Source organism: Aythya ferina, assembly GCF_964211825.1.
Source record: "Aythya ferina genome assembly, chromosome: 1".
Taxonomy (NCBI): Eukaryota; Metazoa; Chordata; class Aves; order Anseriformes; family Anatidae; genus Aythya; species Aythya ferina.
The window spans coordinates 722256-742429 of NC_140296.1; the positions used below are offsets into that span (position 1 = coordinate 722256).

The 20174-nt window shown below is 66.8% G+C and overlaps 2 protein-coding genes across 4 annotated transcripts; one reads left to right on the top strand and one right to left on the bottom strand.

Moving 5' to 3' along the window:
- The first annotated feature begins 136 nt into the window (after positions 1–136).
- On the top strand, positions 137–6390 carry RHOG (ras homolog family member G). Its single transcript, XM_084493832.1, has 2 exons — positions 137–242; positions 4634–6390. The coding sequence occupies exon 2, from the start codon at positions 4674–4676 to the stop codon at positions 5247–5249; it is 576 nt and encodes a 191-aa protein (XP_084349958.1). The 5' UTR covers positions 137–242; positions 4634–4673; the 3' UTR covers positions 5250–6390.
- A 1826-nt stretch (positions 6391–8216) lies between these two features.
- Positions 8217–20054, bottom strand: PGAP2 (post-GPI attachment to proteins 2). Of its 3 annotated transcripts, none has more exons than XM_084493847.1 (6): positions 20031–20054; positions 19369–19543; positions 17767–18019; positions 15991–16085; positions 9496–9604; positions 8217–9197 (listed from the first exon to the last, which is right to left on the bottom strand). In XM_084493847.1, the coding sequence occupies exons 2-6, from the start codon at positions 19531–19533 to the stop codon at positions 9067–9069; spliced, it is 753 nt and encodes a 250-aa protein (XP_084349973.1). In that variant the 5' UTR covers positions 19534–19543; positions 20031–20054; the 3' UTR covers positions 8217–9066. The 3 variants fall into 3 exon arrangements, with proteins under 3 accessions (XP_084349973.1, XP_084349972.1, XP_084349974.1); XM_084493846.1 differs by having other exon boundaries at positions 15979–16085; XM_084493848.1 differs by lacking the exon at positions 20031–20054 and adding an exon at positions 19929–19952.
- Positions 20055–20174: the final 120 nt, after the last annotated feature.

The following is a 20174-nucleotide window of genomic DNA, read 5'->3' on the forward strand; positions in this document are numbered from 1 at the left end:
ACGGCCCCCCCCCATTTCTTTATTTATTATTTTTTTATTTTTTTTTTAATTTTTTTTTCCCCAACCCCCCCCTCCCCAAAGCAGGAAGGAAGCGGCGGGGGCGGGCCGGGGCTCGGCGGCGGGAGGAAAGTTTTTTTTTTTATTTTTTTTTTTTGTGTGTGTGTCGGGAGCTCTCGGGCCGCCCGCCCGGGGGGGCAGCGCAGCGCAGCCCCCTCCCCACCAAGCCAGCGCCATGCCCCGGGGTGAGTGCTGTGGGAAATTGGGGGGGGGGGGGGAGATCGTGGGGGCGGCACCCCCCCGGACCCCCCGGCATCCAGGACCCCCCGGCGCCCCCCTTCGGGGGCGCCGGGGGGTCCTGGATGCCGGGGGGTCCGGGGGGGTGCCGCCGATTTGCGTCCCCTTGCAGCCCGCTGGGGGCACCCTTGGGTGCTGCCGCTCGCCCCCCGCCCCAATAGGGTCCCGCGGAGCCGCTCGCCCAGCCCCAGGTCCCGGCGGCTGCTGGAGACCCCAAAAAGGAGCCCCCAGCCCCTCTCCGGGGACGCTGTGGCACACGGGGGGGGGGTTGTGGGGTCCTCCCCTCCTCTTCCTCGCGGCACCTGACGGGCCACACGCAGGGCACGAGGTCACGCCACGTCCCGGGGATGGTCTGCAGCACTGCAGAGCCCCCACATACCCCAAAAGGGACAGGGAGGCGTCCCCAACATCCCCATCCCCATCCCTCCATCCCCATCCCATCCCAATCCCATATTCCCATCCCAATCCCATCCCATCCCCATCCCATCCCCATCCCCATCCCATATTCCCATCCCAATCCCATCCCAATCCCATCCCATATCCCCATCCCCATCCCAATCCCATCCCATATCTCCATCCCATCCCATCCCCATCCCAATCCCAATCCCATACCCATCCCCATCCCCATCCCCATCCCACAAGGCGCAGAGCATTGCGATGATGTCCCCACCGCTGTCCCCTTCTCCCCATCTCCCAAATGCCCCCCCGGTGCCTGTGTGATATTTGCAGTGCAAATCCCCCAAACACACCAGGGGGGAGCAGGGTCTGGACCCCCCCCTTGGGCTGCGCTCGGAAGCGCCGGGAGCAGGATGAGGAAATGGCTCGGGCAGGGCCTGCAGCCCGAAAACGGGGGAAACCCCAAATCCTTTTTCTCAGCACAGACGGTGTCGGTGCTACTGCAGCGGGGCCGGGGCCCCCCCCCGGGCTGTGGGGGAGCCGTGGGGAGGTTCCCACCGAGCGGGGTCCCGGCACCCATTGCCCGTGTTTTTGGGTTTGATGAGTTTCCTCTTTCTGGTAGCTGGGGTGGGGGCCGTGCAGTGGGGAAGGGGCTGCTGGGGGGTGCGGGGTGCTCTGCCCGTCCCCCGACAGCACCTATGGGTGCTGCAGGGTCAGGGAGCCCCCTCCAGGAGCCTTCTCCTCAGGGGAACCCACAAAGTCACGTTGCAGAGCGGGGCCCCCTTGGCACAGCGGCTGCGGCCGGGGGAACCCCGCTGTGGTGTCCGGCTGTCCGGGGCCGTCCGTCTGTCCGGGACAGGGTCGCTGCCGTGGGAAGGACCTCGGGGAGAGGTGGGCAGGGTGCACGGAGCATGGGGTGGGGAAAGGCAGGGGCTGTGCGCTGTGGGGTGCGCGGTGTGGGGCGCACGGTGCGTGCCGTGGGGTGCAGCAGGGATTGCGGCTGTGGGGCGCACGGTGTGGGGCAGGTGGCAGCGTGGGTGTGGGGTGTGGGGTGTGGGGTGTGGGGTGTGGGGTGTGGGGTGCAGTGCTGGGCTCTGTGGGGCCGTGCCGTGTCCCGCGGCCCCACGGGCGCCCTGCCCCGTGCGCCGGCTGCGCTCCCCCAGCGGAAAAACCCAGCGGGGGGGGGTGGGGGGGGACAGGGGGTGCCCCGGCTGCGAGGGATGGAGGGATGGAGGTTTTGCTTCCCTTTTCTGCTGAAGCCGAGATGAGTCGTTTCTCCCATCCCGGCGGGGGATGAATCACCCCCAGACCCCGCATCCCCTCCCCGGCACCCCGCAGCCCGGCCGCGGTGGCCCGGTGGTGCCGAGCCCCCGCCGTGTCCCTGCTCTTCCTCTTCCTCTTCCTCTTCCTCCCCCGGTTTCCCCTCCTCCTGCCGGGCTGGGGCTGTGGGGGCCCCACGGGGCCGGGGCGGGGGTGTGGGGCCGGGCTGTGGGGCAGGGAAGGGGCCCCTCCTGCCACCCCCTGCCCCTCGTCCCCAAGTTGCGCACGAGGGCTGTTCCCAAAACCCACTGCACCTCGTCTGCCCCATCCCATTGCCCCTGGAGCCCCCAGCAGGGTCTGTGACCCCAGGGCTGAGCAGGAATGGGGTGATCCCACCCCAAATGGGGTGATCCCACACCCAAATGGGGTGATCCCACACCTGAATGGGGTTATCCTGCACCCAAATGGGGTGATCCCGCACCCATGGGGCAAAGCATGGCCAGCCCCATCCCCTAACAGCAACCATGGCCTTTTGGGGACAGCTGAGGCCAGCGTGGGGCTGGATCTGTGGGGTGTGTGCCGTGGGGGCAGTGGGGATGCCCCCAAACCTTCCTGGCCTCAGCAGTGGGCGTCCTGGGGCCGGGGCACCCCGGGAAGCTGCGGGGGCACCGTGCCGTGACCGAGGCTCCCCGTGGGGTGAGAAGGGGTTAAGGAGCTGCCGGCAGCAGTGGGGTTTGCCAGAGCTTCCCGGGAGAACAGAGCGGCCTTGTGCAGAGCGGGGCCGGGGTTGGGGACACGGCTGGGGACGGGTGGCCCCGGGCACCGCGGGGCAGGAGCCATGGGGCTGACGGAGCCCCAGGAGCCCCGGAGCGGGATGCTCGGGGACCGTGGTACAGGGGGAGCAAGGTGCAGCCCCTGATCCCGTTTGCTGTGGGGTTTTGGGGTGGCTCCATCCCTCCGGGGATGAGCTGGGGCTCGGCAGGTGCCGCGGTGCCGCACTCGGTGAGCCCCGTGCCCGCTGCCACCGTGCCTGCGGGTGCCCTTGCCATGTCCATGTCCCTGTCCCTGCACCCAGAGCCAGCCGTGCCCGTGGTGCCGGGGCTGTGTGGGGCCTTCACAGCCCCCGGGGGGCTGCGGGGACCCTTCCCACAGGGGCTGCCCCACGGCTTGGCCACGTTCCCTGCGGTGGCGATGGTCTCAGGGGCACGGCCGCTTCCACTCGGGCACTGCCCCTGCGGCCCTGCTGACTTTCTTGGGACCGGGATGGGGATGGGGACGGGGACAAGGACAGGGACACGCGTGGTTCCCATGATTGCCACCACGTCGGGATGTGTTGGGGGGCAGCACGGTGGTCCCAGCACCAGGATCTGGAAGCGGTGGGACCGTCCCCGCTGCCCGAGGCGCTGCGCGGAGGAGCAGGGCCCCGGCCCCGCTGCTGCAGCCTCCTCCCGCGCACACCGGGGCCGGCTCCTGCCCATTTGTTCTCCTGCCAGCATTGTCCTCGGGCTCCGGCCGCTCTTCCCACCCGTGTCCGTCCCCTGGGTATTTACAGACCGCCAGCGGCTTCCTTGAGCCCCCCCCGGCCGCTCTCCGGATGGGTGTCCCCGGCCCCGTGCTGGGCAGAGCCCCCCCAGGTCCCCCCCACAGCCCCTCAGCCTGGTGCCGTGGGGTCCCGTGGGGTCCCGTGGGGTCCCCGCAGCAGGGCTGGGGTGTGCAGAGGGGGTCGGGAGGGGGCTGAGCCCTGCGTGGGGTCCAACCCGCAGGAACTGGGAACAGAGCTGGCTGCAGGAAGCCGCGCTTGCGCCGGCTCCTCTGTACTGAAAAGAGATTAAAAAACCCCAAACCGAGCCGGCCCCAGCGGCTCCTGCACGGGGTGGGGAACGCGGTGCACCCAGCACCCACACCCTGGGGAGCTCCCTAAAGCTGTGGGGTGGGGGGCGCGGGGCCGGGCCCGGAGCCAGGCAGGGCGGGGGGCACAGCGCAGCCGCCCCCGCGGGCAGGAAGCCGGTGTCAGCGCGGGAAGAGGAAGAGAGACTTCCCCATGGGGGGCAGGGGGCACGGCCCCGTTGCCTTTGCCCCAGCCGTGCTCAGCCCCCCCGGGACCCCCTCACCCAGCCACCGGGCAGCGTCCGGTCCCCGTCCCCCTCGTTCCTCGTGGCCATGGCCCCGCTCCCTCCCCGTGGTGCCGGCACCAAATGTGAGCCCCGCGTGAGCCTCGGTCCCTGACCAAGATAAATCCTCCCCCCAAGCAGCCCTCGGGGTCCTTGTCCCCGCTGATAGCGGGACCCTGCCCCCGGGAAGGGGGCTGCCGGCCCCCCGGTCCCGCAGGAAGGGCAGCAGGATGGGCAGCAGGATGCGGCCCTGATGGGAATCGCAGAGGGAGCCGGAGGAAGGCAAAGAGGGAAACGTGCGCCGGGGCTGGGGATAAACACAGCTGCTGGGGGCGGTGGTGGTGGCCTTACAGCGGGGCTGGTGGCACAGCACGGCACGGCATGGCACGGCACGGCATGGCACGGGGCACTGCAGCACCCAGTGGAAGGCATGCTCCCCGGTGGCACATTTATCCCGTGCCATTGGGACACGGATCCCCTTTGGGGTCTCTGAGCACCGCAGGGGCTGCCGGCTGCAGGGCTGTGTCCCGTGGCCCCGCTCCCTGACCCCTTTTCCTCCCCCTGCCCCACAGGTTGCTGAGGGCCGACACGGGGGACGCCGAGGCCAGCGGGATGCAGAGCATCAAGTGCGTGGTGGTGGGCGACGGGGCGGTGGGGAAGACCTGCCTCCTCATCTGCTACACCACCAACGCCTTCCCCAAGGAGTACATCCCCACTGTCTTCGACAACTACAGCGCCCAGAACACGGTGGATGGCAGGACTATTAACTTAAACCTCTGGGACACGGCCGGCCAGGAGGAGTACGACCGCCTGCGGACGCTTTCCTACCCCCAGACCAACGTCTTCATCATCTGCTTCTCCATCGCCAGCCCGCCCTCCTACGAGAACGTCAAGCACAAGTGGTACCCCGAGGTGTGCCACCACTGCCCCAGCGTGCCCATCCTCCTCGTCGGCACCAAGAAGGATCTGAGGAACAACCCCGAGACCATGAAGAAGCTCAAGGAGCAGAACCAGGCGCCCATCACCACCCAGCAGGGAATCAGCCTCTCCAAGCAGATCCACGCCGTCAAGTACCTGGAGTGCTCCGCGCTCAACCAGGAGGGCATCAAGGATGTCTTCACGGAGGCGGTGCGAGCCGTGCTCAACCCCACCCCGGCCAAGCCCAAGAAGCCCTGCGTCCTCTTGTGAGGGGCAGCCCCGGGCGCAGCGCCAGCCCAGCCAGAGACGCTCCTGCCCCGGCCCCGCCGCTCCCCGGGCGCTGCCCAGCGCCGCAGGACCCTGCCAGCATCCCCCCGCTGCCCCGGCTCCGAGCACCCCCGGCTCCGAGCACCCCAGATCCAAGCACCCCCGGCTCCGAGCACCCCAGATCTGAGCACCCCCAGCTCCGAGCACCCCGGCTCCGAGCACCCCCAGCTCCCTCCAGACACCCCCAGCTCCAAGCATCCTCAGCTCAGAGCACCCCCAGCTCCTTCCAGACACCTCCAGCTCCGAGCACCTTGGGTCTGAGCACCCCCAGCTCTGAGCCTACCCGTCTCCAAACACCCCTGGCTCCAAGCACCCCAGATCTGAGCATCCCCAGCTCCGAGCACCCCGACTCAGAGCATCCCCAGCTCCTTCCAGACACCCCCAGCTCCGAGCAGCTCCAGCTCCGAGCACGCTGACTCTGAGCACCCCCAGCTCCCTCCAAACACCCCCGGCTCTGAGCACCCCCAGCTCCAAGCACCCTGGCTCCGAGCACCCCCAGCTCCTTCCAACCCCCCCCCAGCTCCAAGCACCCCCAGCTCCAGGCTCGCTGCCTCCCGTGGTGCTCAGCAGGGCCGAGGGCTGCCAGCCCCGAGCGGCACCGAGCACCCTGCACAACCTGCCCCGGGGCCGGCCGGGCTCCCTGCTGCCCCCCTGGGGTCCTGCACCCCCCTCCGGCCCCGTCCTCATCCCTGGCTGCCAGCGTTCGCTTTCGGGTGACACCTCTGCAGTGCCGGCACAGAGCAACGCTTCCTGAGAAGGGGATGCCCGGGGGAGCTGCACCCCCCCCCCCGGCTCCTGCCTGGGCACCCAGCCCCACGGGGACCCCATGGGTGCCTGGGGTCCGTCCTGCTTGGGGGTCCCGGGGTGGGCTCAGCATCGCCGCTCCCCGCGCCCAGCACCGGCCCCGCTCCACCACAGGAGCCCGGCCCCGGCGAGAGCGGAGCTGGGGGAGGCCCTGGGGAGGGTTTTTTGTCCCCCCCCCAGGGCCCCGGTGACAAAGAACTGCAAATGGCAATGGGACCTGCCTGCCACGAGCCCCTCGCCGAGTTGCTTTTCTGTGAATAAAACCAGCCCTGCCCAGGCCCCCGCGCCTCCTGTGCTCTCCTGTGCGCTCCCAGCACCACTTGGAGCCGCCTGCTGGGGGGGACGCGGGCGCTGGCCCCAAAATCTGGGGTGTCCTGGGGGTGCTCCTGGGCTGGGGGGAGCCGGGGGCACCCCACTATGGCCAGGCCTGCACCCCAAGTCCCACACAGGGACAGTGCTGGGGTCTTCTGCGGGGCCATGGGGACACAGCAGGGGTGGGCACAGGGACACGGGATGGGGACGTTGCAGGGCACGGGGACAGGGACACTGCAGATGATGGGTGAGGGGACACCGCACAGAACCACAGACTGCTTTGGGTCAGAAGGGACCTCAAAGCCCCCCCAGTCCCACCCCCGCTGCCCTGGTCAGGGCCTCCAGCCCCCAGCCCCAGCTGCCCAAAGCCCCATTCACCCCCTCCAAGCTCAGCACCGGAGCCATCCCTGGGGGTGCTGAGGAGGGGGCTCGGGGCGCTGCCGGTGGCCGGATCCGTCCCCGGCAGGGCCCCGGCACACACGGTCCCTTGTCTGGCCCCGGGGCCGCAGCCAGGCCCCGCTGCAGGAAGGGCAGAGACCCGGCGGCCCCGCACAAGCCGCCTTTGTTCCCCGCCAGCTTCCTCGGCAGATCTGGGGGGGCCCCGGGGGCCTGGCGTGGGCGACGGTGCCCACAAGGCTGGGGGGGTGCCCACGTCCCCATCCTGTGCCGGGGGCACGTGCCGGCCGCCAGCCTCGCCGCAGCCCCTTGGGGATGGTGCAAAGCCCCCCCCAACCTCACAGACCCCACAGAGCCCCCCGGGAGCCCCACGCACCCCATCCCCGTGTCCCCAGGGTGCTGCCCCCACGGGGACCCCAGGGCCGCAGCGGGGGGCTCCGTGCGCCTGGAGCTGCTGAGGCAGGGTCTGGCCATGGGGACCCCCGGAGGGGTCAGGGGGAGCGGGGCTGGGACAGGGCAGGGACCCAGGGACCCGGGGCAGGACACGGAGCTGCAGCGGGACACGGCCCTGCCCTGGCCCCGGGGCGCAGCGTGGGGATGAGCTCACGGGTTTGGGTTTTCCCCTCCTCGTCCCTGCTGCTGCATGAGGTCAGGGCCGTGCCGAGGCGTGGGCAGCCCCGGGGGAGCCCCAGGGTGGCGCAGAGGGGAGCCGAGGGCTGGCGGCTGAGCTGCACCCCGGCCCCGCTGCCTGCTCCCTGCCCCGAGCTGGATCAGCCCCACGTGGCTGTCCCACATCCCCTGCCCCATATCCCACGTCCCATGCCCCATATCTCACCTCCTGTGCCCCATATCCCACCTCCCGTGCCCCATTTCCCATATTCCGTGCCCCATATCTCACCTCCCATGCCCCATAACCCACATCTCGTGCCCCATATCCCACCTCCCCTGCCCCATAACCCACATCCAGTGCCCCATATCCCACCTCCCATGCCCCATATCCCACGTCCCCCACCCCGTGACCGCCCAGCCCAGCCCTGCAGCATCTGCAGCCACGTCAGGTCCCCGGGGCCGGGCGGGGAGCAGAGCCTCCAGCTGCAGGAGGTCTCTGCCAACAGCTCCCCCCGACCCCGCGCCCCACCAGGGCTGCCCAGAGCATCCATCCTGCACCCAGCCCCGGCCCCACATCGCCTTGGGGTCCTGGGGGTGGTGGGGTGCCAGGGCTGTGCCGGGGGCTTGGGCACTTCCCTGTCCCCAAACAGCCGTGCCAACGTCCACGCGGGCACCGGAGCAGCTCCTGGCACAGCTGCAGGGAGCCGAGCCCCCAGCCCGCCCCGGGTGCAGGCGATGGATCTGGAGGTGAGGAGGAGGAGGAGGGAGGGCAGTGAGGAGGCAGAGAGCTCACAAAAATATTCAGTGCTTTATTTCATCCTCCAAACCGAGAGAACACGCTGCTGGGAGGCGCCACGCCGCGCGCATGCAGGCGGAGGGATGGGTGGAACCCGGTGCAGGGCACGCACGGGTGGAGATGTTTAAGGGGTTTAAGGGGCTGCCCAGCCCTGCCAGGACCCCAACTGGGGCCCCTCCAGCTCAGCCCGGGGCAGCTTTGCCCCACAGCAGCACCGAGGGGCCTGGATCAGCCCCAGCCTCTGCAGCCTGTGCCCAGCTCTGCCCCGTTCACTCCGCTCAGTTCTGGGGGTGCGACTGGAGAGATGTGGGGTGGGGGCTCCCCTAAGCTTCGCAGCCCCCTCTGGGCCATGAGCCCTTGTTGGAGACGTTGGCCAAGGGTCCCCTGACAAAGTTCCCCCAGCCTGGAGGAGAAACCGTGAGGCCACCCAGCTGCAGTGGGGGCAGGAAAGGACCCCCCAAAGAACCAGGCAGCAGCCGCCCGACCCCTCGCCCGCCCTCCCCTGGGTCCCAAAACCAGCAGGGAGCTGGGGCAGGGAGCCTTGGCCACGTGGGTCCCCACGCCCCCCGCGTCTGAGAGCTCTGGCCACGGGCAGGGACCACGCACAGCACCAAGGCTGGAGCCCAGGACACGGAGACGTCTCCAGCAGCAGGGCACCGAGCACCACAGAGGGCAGGGGCTCAGCTTCATGTCCCTGCCACGGGGCCAGCACCTCTGCAGGACAGCCCCGGCTACCAGCAGGCACAAACCTCTTGCCCAGAGCCCCGCCGGGCAGGGGCTGCTCACTGCACCCAGGGCACGGCTCAGCACCGCTGCGGGGAGCCCGCGGCGTGCGGGGCCCGGCTAGAAGTGTTTGTCTTCCAGCATGGAGCTCACCACCAGCTCCTTGTTGCTGAAGTCCCAGAAGGCAGTCATGTGGAAGGCCATGTTGGAGAGGACAACCAGGTACTCCAGGAAAGCGAAGATGGTGTAAACTGGCAGGGGAAACACAGCGGGTTAGTGGGATGTCTCACGTGCCGCACGGCAGCTGGATTTGCCCCCAATTTGCCCCCAAGAGCAGGGAGCTCTGGGGACAGCTCCCAGGGCTGCAAGGACACGGGGCAGGGGTTGGTGCCGGGCTTCTGCCAAGCACAGGGCAGAGGAGGGGAGGAGCAGGGTGGCTGGGCACCGTCCCGTGTGGGGGCTCTGCTGCTCCGAGCCAGGGTGACCCCAGCCCCTTCCCAAAATCCTGGCACAGCCGAGTGGCACAGAGCGCGGCCGGCACGTCCGTACCTCCGGGCCCGCAGTACCAGTTGTGGTGGAAGTAGACACACACGGCAAACGCGAAGGTGATGAAGGTGAAGAAGAAGAGCAGCTGCTTCCACTTGTACGACTTGCGCTCCTGGAAGAGACCGAGGGCACCTGCTCACAGCCTGGCCGCCTGCACGGCCCCGGTGCTGGATCCGGCCCCGTCACGGCGCACGCGGCACCGCAGGGACATGGGACATGGGCAGCCCCCTGCACCACACCGTGCCCTGGCACTGCCAGCGATTTGGGAATGGTTCCCACAGCAGAGCTCATGCTGGCACCCAGGGAAGGGGCAACGGCACAACCAGACTTGGATCCTCCAGCCCCGGCAGTGGGGAATTCACCAGCGTGGGCAGCCGGTGCCGCGTGGGAGGCACCACACGAGCCGCAGCAGGGCTCGGGCACGCGTCCCTGGTGAGCACCAGCATCGGGGTGGGACCCAGGCGGAGGACACGGGGATGCCACCCACGGCCCCCCGGGCCGCCCTGGTTGTTATTCCTGCTGCTGAGTGGGAGGGGAATTTTCCTCTCGCCTGCTGTTTCACGTGAGGCAAAAACTCCATTTTCAGGGACTGCTGAGAGTAAGGAAAATTTAAATTGCCCCATCACACTTTCCATTACCCCACCGAAAGCGCGCCTGCAGGCTCAGCCCCGCCGCCCCGAGCACAAACAGGTTGCGGCGGGGAGGAAAACCCAGAGAGGAAGGGCGGCCTCGCGGTTACGTTTGCCATCTGGGGGCTCGGGGAGCTCAGCCCGGAGCTCCCCAATTCACCACGGCCGCTCTCCTTGTGCCGACCCGCAAGGGCGAGGGGCTGGGGGAGCGCTGGGGGCGCAGGGCGCAGCGCGGCGGTGCCAGCCAGTGGCAGGGCAGCAGGCAGCACGCGGGGCTGTGGCCGCGTTATGCAAAGTTTCACACCGGAAAAGCGGGTCACGGCACAGCCTTGTTTTCATCCAGGTCCCACGGCAGCGGAAACAGTCGCACGCCGCAGGCAGCGGTGGAGCCCCGCTCATCTCAGCAAGGTGAGCGGCAGCGCCCCGCTCCTGGCTCCTGCGCTCTGCACCGCGCCCCGCGGCACCACAGCATGCCGAGCTGCGCCCCGCGGCGCTGCATCAAGCTGTACGGCACGCCGGGATGCTCCGCAGCGTGCTGCGCCTCGTGGCACCGTGCTGCACTGCATGGCAGCACGTGGCATTGCACTGCGCCTCGTGGCACCACACTGCACCTCGTGGCACCGTGCTGCACTGCACTGCACCTCATGGCATCATGCTGTGCTGCACGGCAGCACGTGGCACCACAACACACCTCGTGGCACTGTGCTGCTCCTCGTGACACCGTGGTGCACTGCTCCGTGCCACACCTCATGGCATCATGCTGCACTGCATGGCAGCACACGGCACCGCACTGCACCTCGTGGCACCATGCTGTGTTGTACCTTGCTGCACCCTGTGGCACCGTGCTGCACTGCATGGCAGCACGTGGCATTGCACCACACCTCGTGGCACCACACCGCACCTCATGGCACCATGCAGTGCTGCATGGCAGCACATGGCACCACAACACACCTCGTGGCACTGTGCTGCTCCTCGTGGCACTGTGTTGCGCTGCATGGCAGCACGTGGCACCGCACCACGTCTCATGGCACCTCACCGCACCTTGTGACACCGTGCTGCACTGCACCATGCTGCACTGCTTCACTGCACTGCACCACGTCCAGTGCACTGCCCTGCAGCTGGCGGTGCCGCGCTGCACCCCGTGGCACCATGCAGCTCTGAGCTCCTCCACCTTCATGCACCGCATCACGCAGCACCTCCCCCAGCCCCTGACAGCTCCATGCCCCCAGCCCCAGACAAGCCCTGCAGGAGGCCGCTGCGTGCAGCAGGATCACGGCGCTGCCAGGTTCCTTCAAGTGCCCCCAGGATTTGGTGGCCAAGAGCTGGGATGGGAACGGTGCCGCAGGTGCAGAGCTGTGGGGTACGGGGCTGAGCTGCGCGTGCCCTGGCACCGAGGATTAATTCTGCCCCGGGCAGCACCTAATTAGCTGTTTTCCTCTATAATCCTTCCTCAGGATGGGCTCAGCCCAGAGTCTCACCCCCCTGCTGCCGGGAAAAGCCGAGCTAAGCCGCGGGGCAGATGGCTGTGCAGGGCCGGGGGGGCCCAGGCAGCGCCGGGGGTGGTGCAGGGGCTCCAAGCAGGAGCCTGAGGCAGCCCCCAGGGCTGCAGGTGGGTGACAAGAGGGACAAGGCAGTCCCAGGGACATGGGATGAGCTCGGGATATGTGCTGGCCATGGAGACCAGTGTCCCTGTCCCTGTCCCGGCACGGTGCGGTGCAGTGCATTGATGGAAACTGGGAGTTTGTGCTTCCTGGTGGACCCGGCCCCCGACCCCTGCACGCTGCTCCTCATGCACACAGCCCCCCGAGGCAGCCCCGCTGCACTGGGACACGCGTCTGGCCCAGCAAACCACAGGCACGTTATATTTAGAGCCGCCGCTTGCAGGCTCTGCGCTGCAGCACGCTGCCCCGTGCACGCGAAGGTGAGTCAGGAGCAGGAGTCAGAGGGAGGGGGACAGGAGGACAAAACGCCACCGGCTGCAGCCACCAGCACGGAGGGGCCTGGCCCCGTGCCCTGCGCCCCGTGCGGAGCCCACAGACAGCCCCCAGCCGCCCCTTCCCCCTGGGGAGAGCCCCGCACCACGAGCCCTGGCTACGGGGCTGCGGGACGGGCAGCAGGAGGCACGGAGCCTGCCTGCTCCTCCACCACCTCCAGGGAGCATCCCCGCGGGGTTTATGCCTCAGTGCCCCAAGGGACGTGCCACAGGAGGGCACAGGTGGCTGGGTTCAGAGCACCCCACGCGCAGACCAGGTGCCAGACCCAGCCGCATCCCACGCAGGGGGCTCGGGCTTTCCAGAGACCCCCTGTGCGCTGGGAGCCCTTCCCGGGGGCTACGTGCTGCACCCCAGCCCCGCCGGCCCCCAGAGCACTTCTGGCTTCCCTGCGGTGACCGCGGAGCCGAGCGGCTCCAGCGGGGCGAGCTGAGCACCGGGATATTTATAGCGGCCTCGTGCGAGCCACCGCCGCGGGGCTGCTGGCGAGGAGCTGGGCTGAAACCACGCGTGCTCACGGGCCCTGCTCACAGCTCGGCTCCTGAGGGGCTGGTGGCTCAGCACAGCTTGGCACGGCTCGGCACGGCTCGGCACGGCTCGGCACGGCTTGGCACAGCTTGGCACAGAGGCATGGCACGGAGGGACAGTGCGGCACAGCCCCAGCGCCCGGCCACCGCGCGCGTGCATGCGTGTCTCCGGGCCGGGACGCAGACGAGGGTGACGCCAGCTGCTGGGGAAGAGGAGAAATGTGTTTGCAAACAAGAAGTGAAACCCGGCTGCCTGGCTGCGCTGCTCCCCGTGGCACGGGGCTGAGGGGGCCTGCAGCTGGCCCGGAGCTGGGGCTGAGCTGGGGAGCACCAGCAGCGATGTGCGCAGGGCTCAGCGCCGTGCTCTGTGCGCCCAGCCCCGTGCTGGGGGCTCTCTGTGTTCCTTCCCCCCCTGAGCTCCCATCTGTTGCCCCTTCCCCTCCTCCTCCCTGCCCGATTTCCTTTCCGCCCCCCCTCCCGCAGAGCTTTATTTTCCTTTCTCTCGCTCTTTGCAGCTGGAAGCCGTGAGCACTTCCCCATTAGCAGCAAGTTCCCCAGCACCTTCCTGCCCTTGCAGTTGCAACACGAGCCCTGGGGAGCGCGAGGCTTTTGCAACCCCGGTTCCTGTCACACACGTGCTCACGCTGAAACCCCAGCGCAGCCCGGCAGCTTCGGGGCCTCCAAAGGGCCCCGGTGACCCCGTGCTGTGGCTCTGCGCCCTCCTGCGGGATGGGATGGGACGGGAACCCAGCCCAAAACGGCCCCAAATGCAGCCCTGGCAAACCCAAGCTGGGTCGGGGAGCTCTGGTGGCCATGGCACAGGGCAGCCGTGCAGAATTGCCCCAAATTCTCCCATTCCTGGGGGCTGTTGGAAGTTCCCCCAAGGACCCCACGACTTCGGGGTGCAGGATCTGCTCCTGCTGCAGGGCTGGGGGATGGCAGAGGTGACCAAATCGCCCCACAACCCACGTGAAACGAGCCGGAGCCTGGCTCCGAGGCAGCACCAGGGCCGTTCCCAGACAGCCCTGGCTTCCCCTGCGAGCAGACACAGCCCGTGCTCTCCCCTAAAATAACCCCACGAGGCTCCCAGCTCAGCAATCCGCCCAGCTCAGCAGCTGCCACACTTCTCCCTGCCGGGCCGGGCAGTTCCCACTGGCACTGGCGAGGAGGATGTGGCACCGCAGCGGCCCCTGGCACGGCCCCGTGCCCCCCTTGTGGCCCCGAGCACAGCCCCCAGACCCACACTGGGGCCACGGGACGAGCCCAGGGGACTCGAGCAGCAGGACAAACCCCATTTTTGCCTGGCAAAAAGGTGGGGGAGGACACAGGAGCACGGCTCACAGCAGCACCTCCAGCCTGGCTGCGTTTTGGGGGTGCTGACGGGGCACCGGAGCCACCCTGCGGAGGGGCAGCTCCCTGGGGAGGCCTCCCCGAGCCACGGGCTCCGTCCTGGTCCCGCTGCTTCCAGAAAGGTTTATTTAATGTGGGAGCTTTTCCGTCGCACACGCACTTTCTTTTTCAGAGGACCTCGCTCCCCGGGCGACAGCACCATCTGCTGACAGGCGGCCCCATCAAAACCAGCCCGGGCTCGGGGCCAGGTTTCCTGGGGTCCTGGGCTGTGCTGCCCCTGCACCCACAGCTCTGGGGCAGGTTGGGCACCTTGTGACAAGCTCCGAGTCCTATCCTGCCCAGGCTGAGAGCGTGGGGCCTCTCACAACCAACCCAGAGCCGCTGGGTGCTGTCCCCACGCCGCTCGGGCAGCTCCTCTCCATCCCAGCGCAGCCGATGCTGGGGCACCTCCAGGTCCCCCTGCTTCAAACCCTGCTCCAGGGGGGCCACCCAGGGCTGCTCGCACATGTCCCTGGTGCTGTACTGGGTGCTCACACCACGCCCCGACACCGTGTGCTGAGCCCTGCAGCACCGGGGAGGGGGCGAGCAGCCGCCTCGCCCCCCGAGGCGCACAGAGCCTGCGGGTGCAGGGTGCTCCCCACAGCTCCCAGCCCCTTCAGATGCAGGGAACAGGGGGTGCAGACGTGTGGGGAGGGCTCTGGGCTTAAAGGAGACCCCTGCTTGCTCTGTCAGCCTCCTGGCAAGGAGAGGAATGGCCCCGGGGTGACACAGCCGGGGGACAACCCGCAGGCAGCAGTGCTGCCAGACGGCTGCGGGGCACCTCGGGCTGCCGCCAGGACTTTGGTCCCCACGTTTCCCAGCACAAAGTGCAGAGACACCCCAGGGATCAGCAGAACAAGCCGGCTGCCTGCTGGCAGGTCGCTCGCCCTCACCCTCCTGCAGCAGCACTGCCGTGTGTGGCAGGGACAGGAGGGACAGCAGCGCCCTGCCCGCTGCGGCACGGCCAGCTGTGCCAACAGGCAGCGAGTGCGTGCTCCAGCGTGGCACGGGAACGGCCACCGAGCTCACAGCACGCACCCAAACTGGTGTTCCTGCAAGCCAACAGCAGGATGAGCACTGCTGCCAACACACCATGAGCTGGGCTTGGTGCTATGGAGCTGTAATGCCCATGGGCACACGCACCCCGTCGGCACGTGCTGCTCGGGGAGCCCTCATCTGAGCTGCAGGACTGCGAGGGAGAGGCGCAGGGGGTGCAAAAAGAGGGAAAGCAAAAAAAAAAAAAAAAGATGAAATAGAGGAAGCTACTGGGAAGCCACCCCCTGTCCCACCCCCAGGCCACGAGCACGGCGAAGCCACTGGGCTTGGCAAACCACCACCGTGCACACAGAGGTACAGCTGCAGCCTCCTGCCTGTTCCCAGCCCAGGCAGCAGCAGCGTGCGGCCCCCCGGCCCCGTGGCACGCTGTGGAACGGACAGGGCACCACATAGAGCCACGAGCCGGGCTCTCTGCCTGGCCAGCGGGACCCCAACCCCTCAAACAAGACCCACAGCCACCCTGCTCAGCAGGACAGACAGACAGGAGCGCTCGGGGCAGCTCCTCCCCGGAGCAGGAGGTTTGCACGGTGCCTGCGTCCTGCTGCTGCAGCCGCCCCTGTTTGCGGGGGCACCGCACCCCACAGGGCCCCAAATGGGCACCCGGGGGACAGGGCAGACCCCGGGGACACGGGGACAGGGGCTGGGATTCCAGGTGTCAGCTCCAGGTGGAAACGAGAGAGCAGGAATTACGGACATTCCTCTGTGCTTTGTTTGGGTAAATTGGACCAAATTGCAGATTTTGGTGACCGCCTGACCTCCAGCCCCTCTCGCTCCAACATTGTGGGTTTTCCCACCCCATTGGGGTTATTTCGAAGCGAGGTAGAGGTTGAAGCCCTGCCACCGCCAGCCGAGAGCCCCGGCCCCGAGCAGAGAAGAAAGGAAAAGTGTCTGTACCTCGGGACTTACTGTGTGTTTCTTAGTCATCCTCCAGAGGATGCACGTCAGGAGCATGTGGCCCAGGGCCGACGTGATGAAGACGATGAAGGCATTTTCGTGGATTGCTGAATCAACGAGACAACAGGGTTCCTGTTACAGCCGGGCAGGGAAGCGAGCTGGGAGCACAGGGGGAAGGGACAGGCTTTGGGACCAGCCCCGGGGATGCTGCGCCAGGGCACGGAGCCTTCACGGCTCCACGCCAGCCGTGCAGAGAAGGGGGAGGGAGAGCCCAGCTACCCCAGGTGACTTTTTAAAGAAGTGTTTCTGTTAAAAATAATAATAAAAAGTTTCCCAGCCTTTTCTCCAGGAACCGAGCCCACCGGCTGAGCTCACAGCCGAGACCCCCAGCCATAAAGCAGGTCCCCCCCCCCTTCCCTCTCACCCCAGGGGACGGGGAGCAGCATGGGGAAGGAGCCCTTGGAGGTGGCCAAGCCCCTGCCCTCCTCCTCCAGCTCCGAAGCTCTCCCTACAGACCTGAGGAGCTGCCACGAGGAGCTGCGAGGCTGGGCTGGCCTCAGCTTTCAGCGCAGCTTCTGCCCTTCCTCCTCCTCCTCCTCCTCCTCCCCCTAGGGCCACAGACCCCCACCCACCAGGTTTCCATCCAGCTGCCCCGGAGCACACGGAGCTGTTGGTGAGCTCGCCCCCAGCCCCGTGCTGAGCCCCTCAGGAGCAGCAAACACCCAGAAACAGGACTCAAGGATGGGGCTGCTCGAACCCTGCTGCAGCGGGGGGCATCCTGGAGCACCCAGGGGACATCCCCGGGCTCCTTCCTCAGCCCTGAGCCCACAGGCTCCCTGCTGAAGGCGCAGGTTAAGCCTACAAGTGCCTGGCTGCTGGGAAATTTACGGGGCTGACATCCAGCAGGCAAGAGAGGGCCCCAGGACGGGCTGCCCTGGGCACAGCTCCTGGGTGAGGAGCAGAGAAATCAACCTCTGGGCTGCAAAACACAGGGCAGCGAGCAGGGAAATGGGCTCACACCGAGCTGCCTGCTGTCCCTGCAGCCCCAAGCGCTGCGGTTGCTGCACTGGCTGCTGGGCTTTGCACCACAGCCGGGTGGGCAACGGCTCCAAGGAGCCACCCGGTGAGGAACCAGAACCCGCAGGGCTCCGTCCTGTGCCCCGGCACAGCAGCAGGCACAGCGAGCCCCAGCCGTGCTGCTTTTTCCTCTGCAACAGCTCCACCTCGCTGACCCACCACGAGCCCTCGTGCACCCAGCAGCTGCTGGTGCCGCCGGCTTTCAGATCCGTTTCTGATCAGACCGTGTGGGAAAAAAAGAGTTTTCCTTTCCCGTCCCTTCCTGAGCGGCGTTTCCTAGCCTAGCACGGTCCCATTTTGTGCTGATTCAACCCGAAAGGCTCTGGTTTTGCCCTGAGGCTGACTCAGGGAGTTTTGCCCAGGCATTTTTGGTGGGAGGGTGCTGGAAGTGCTGCTACAAGAAACTCAGGCTGGAGGCCGGCTCGGAGCCAAAGCTCAGGCGTGGAGGCAGCGCTGGGAGCAGCAGCAGGCGTTGGCCTCTCTCTGCCCAGCCGTGACGAGAAGCGGCCAGCAGCGACAAAAACCCAGCCTGAAAACTCATCATCCCCAAGAATTTCAGGAAGAACAGGGCTCTCTGCACACTGGGGGTAACCTCCACGTCCCAACCCCAACATTTAGGGATCCTCCTCGTTCTCCCACCTCCGTTTCTCCAAGATACAGACCCTGGAAGCGCCCTCGGGACGCAGGGCCCGTGAGGGAGGAGGCACCCACCGTAGTTCTCGGAGGAGGACACGTAGGTGAGCACGAGCAGGGCGAAGTTCTCCAGCAGGTTGAGCAGCAGGTTGAAGTGGCAGAGGCGCGGGTAGCGGGGGTGGGAGCAGTGGCAGCTCTGGTAGTGGTTCCAGTAGGCCACGGCCACCAGGAAGCGGGGCGCCGAGTGCAGCCCGATGCAGAGGCGCCAGACGTAGCGCTGCGGGGTCTCGCCCCCGATGGCCGCGCTGATGGAGGGCAGGTAGTTGGGGACCTGGAGGGGGACACGGCGGCTCAGGGAGGCGTGGGGAGCCAGGGGGGGCAGCACCCAGCCCCGAGACCCCCTCGGGAGGGAATTGCTTTGTGCTGTCCTCCAGGTGCTCTCCTGCTGCCCTCTGATCCTGTTCCTGGCTATCTCAGGAGGTTTCTCGGGGTCCCAGGGTGTAACAGGCCAGCCCCTGGCTCTGACACTTCCCCACCCACCACACACCAGTCTGCTGGACTTACTGGTCCTCTCAATGCCTCTTCCTTGGACAGCAGCGTTGGAGAGAAGCCTGCCCGTGGCTCCAGAGCCCCCCACGGGGCCCCCACGTAGCCCCCTCTACACCTAAACGTCTTTTAAAGACCTCCAGGGATGGTGACTCCACCACTTCCCTGGGCAGCCCATCCCAATGCCTCACAACCCTTTCGGTAAAGAAGTTTTTCCTAATATCCAACCTAAACCTCCCCTGGTGCAACTTCAGCCCCTTCCCCCTCGTCCTGTCACCAGGCACGTGGGAGAACAGACCAACCCCCACCTTGCTACAGCCTCCTTTAAGGTACCTATAAGGTACCTTATGGACCTACAGGGTACCTATAAGGTATCTATAAGGCACCTTAAAGACCCACAGGGTATGTATAAGGTACCTTAAGGACTGCTAGGGTACCTATACGGTACGTATAAGATATCTTAAGGACCTATAGGATACCTATAAGGTACCTGTAAGGTACCTTAAGGACCTATAAGGTACCTATATGGTACTTATAAGGTACCTTAAGGACTCATAGAGTACCTATAAAGTACCTTTAGGACCTATAGGGTACCTATAGGGTACTTACAGGGTGCTTTAAGGACTTATAGGGTACCTATAAGGTACCTGAAGGACCTATACGGTACCTGTGAGGTACCTTAAGGCCCTATGGTGTACCTATAAGGTACCTTAGGGATCTATAGGGTACCTGTGAGGTACCTTAGGGACCTATAGGGTACCTATATGGTTCTTATAAGGTACCTTAAGGACTTATAGGGTACCTGTAAGGTACCTTAAGGACCTATGGTGTACCTATAAGGTACCTTAGGGACTTATAGAGTACCTATGAGGTACCTTATGGACCTATAGGGTGCCTGTGAGGTACCTTAGGAATCTATAGGGTACCTATAGGGTACCTATATGGTCCTTGTAAGGTATCTTAAGGACCTATGGTGTACCTATAAGGTACCTTAGGGACTTATAGGGTACCTATGAGGTACCTTATGGACCTATAGGGTGCCTGTGAGGTACCTTAGGGTACACCCAAGGTCCTGGCACAGTCCCCGCAGCCCCCCAGGGCCATGCAGCCCCCCTGTGGATCGGCGGCGCTCACCCCGCAGTGCGTGGCCGTGGTCTCCTGGAAGTGGAAGAGCAGGGACCAGGTGACGCAGAAGAGGAAGCCGAAGAGGGGGCAGCACACGGTGCCCACGGCCAGCCTGGTGAAGGGCAGCCGCAGCAGGATCCCGTCCCGGTCCAGGGGCAGCGGAACCTGCAGCATGCTGCCGGGCCTGCAGCACCGGCACCAGACCCCATTACCGGCCCCCATCACCGCACCCCTCTCATCAGACCCCATTACTGGTTCCCTGTTACCAGCCCCCTGTTCCTGCACCCCCTGTTCCCGCATCCCCATCACCAGACCCCATTACCGGCCCCCATCACCGCACCCCCCTCATCAGACCCCATTACCAGTTCCCTGTTACCAGCCCCCTGTTCCTGCACCCCCCAGTTCCCACACCCCCGTTACTGGCCCCCCGTTACCATCCCCCTGTTCCCGGTCCCCCATTCCCACACCCCCCGTTCCCGCACCCCCTGTTCCTGGCTCCCTGTTCCTACACCCCCCCATTCCTGCACCCCAGTCACCAGCCCCCCGTTCCGGTCCCCCTTTTCCCGTACCCCCGTTACCGGCTCCCCATTCCCGTACCCCCCGTTCCCGCACCCCCCATTCCCGCCCCCCCCGCCCCGGTCCCCCCCCGCCTCCGCCCCTCCCCCCCGCACCTTCCCCGCGCCCCCTCCGCGCCCGCTCCGCGCCCGGCCCCGCCCCTTCTGGCGGCCCCGCCCCCTCCGCTCTCTGATTGGTCTCCCCCCGCAGAAGCCCCGCCCCCTCCGCCTCAGCCGTGGCGCAGCGCGGCGGGGGGGGTG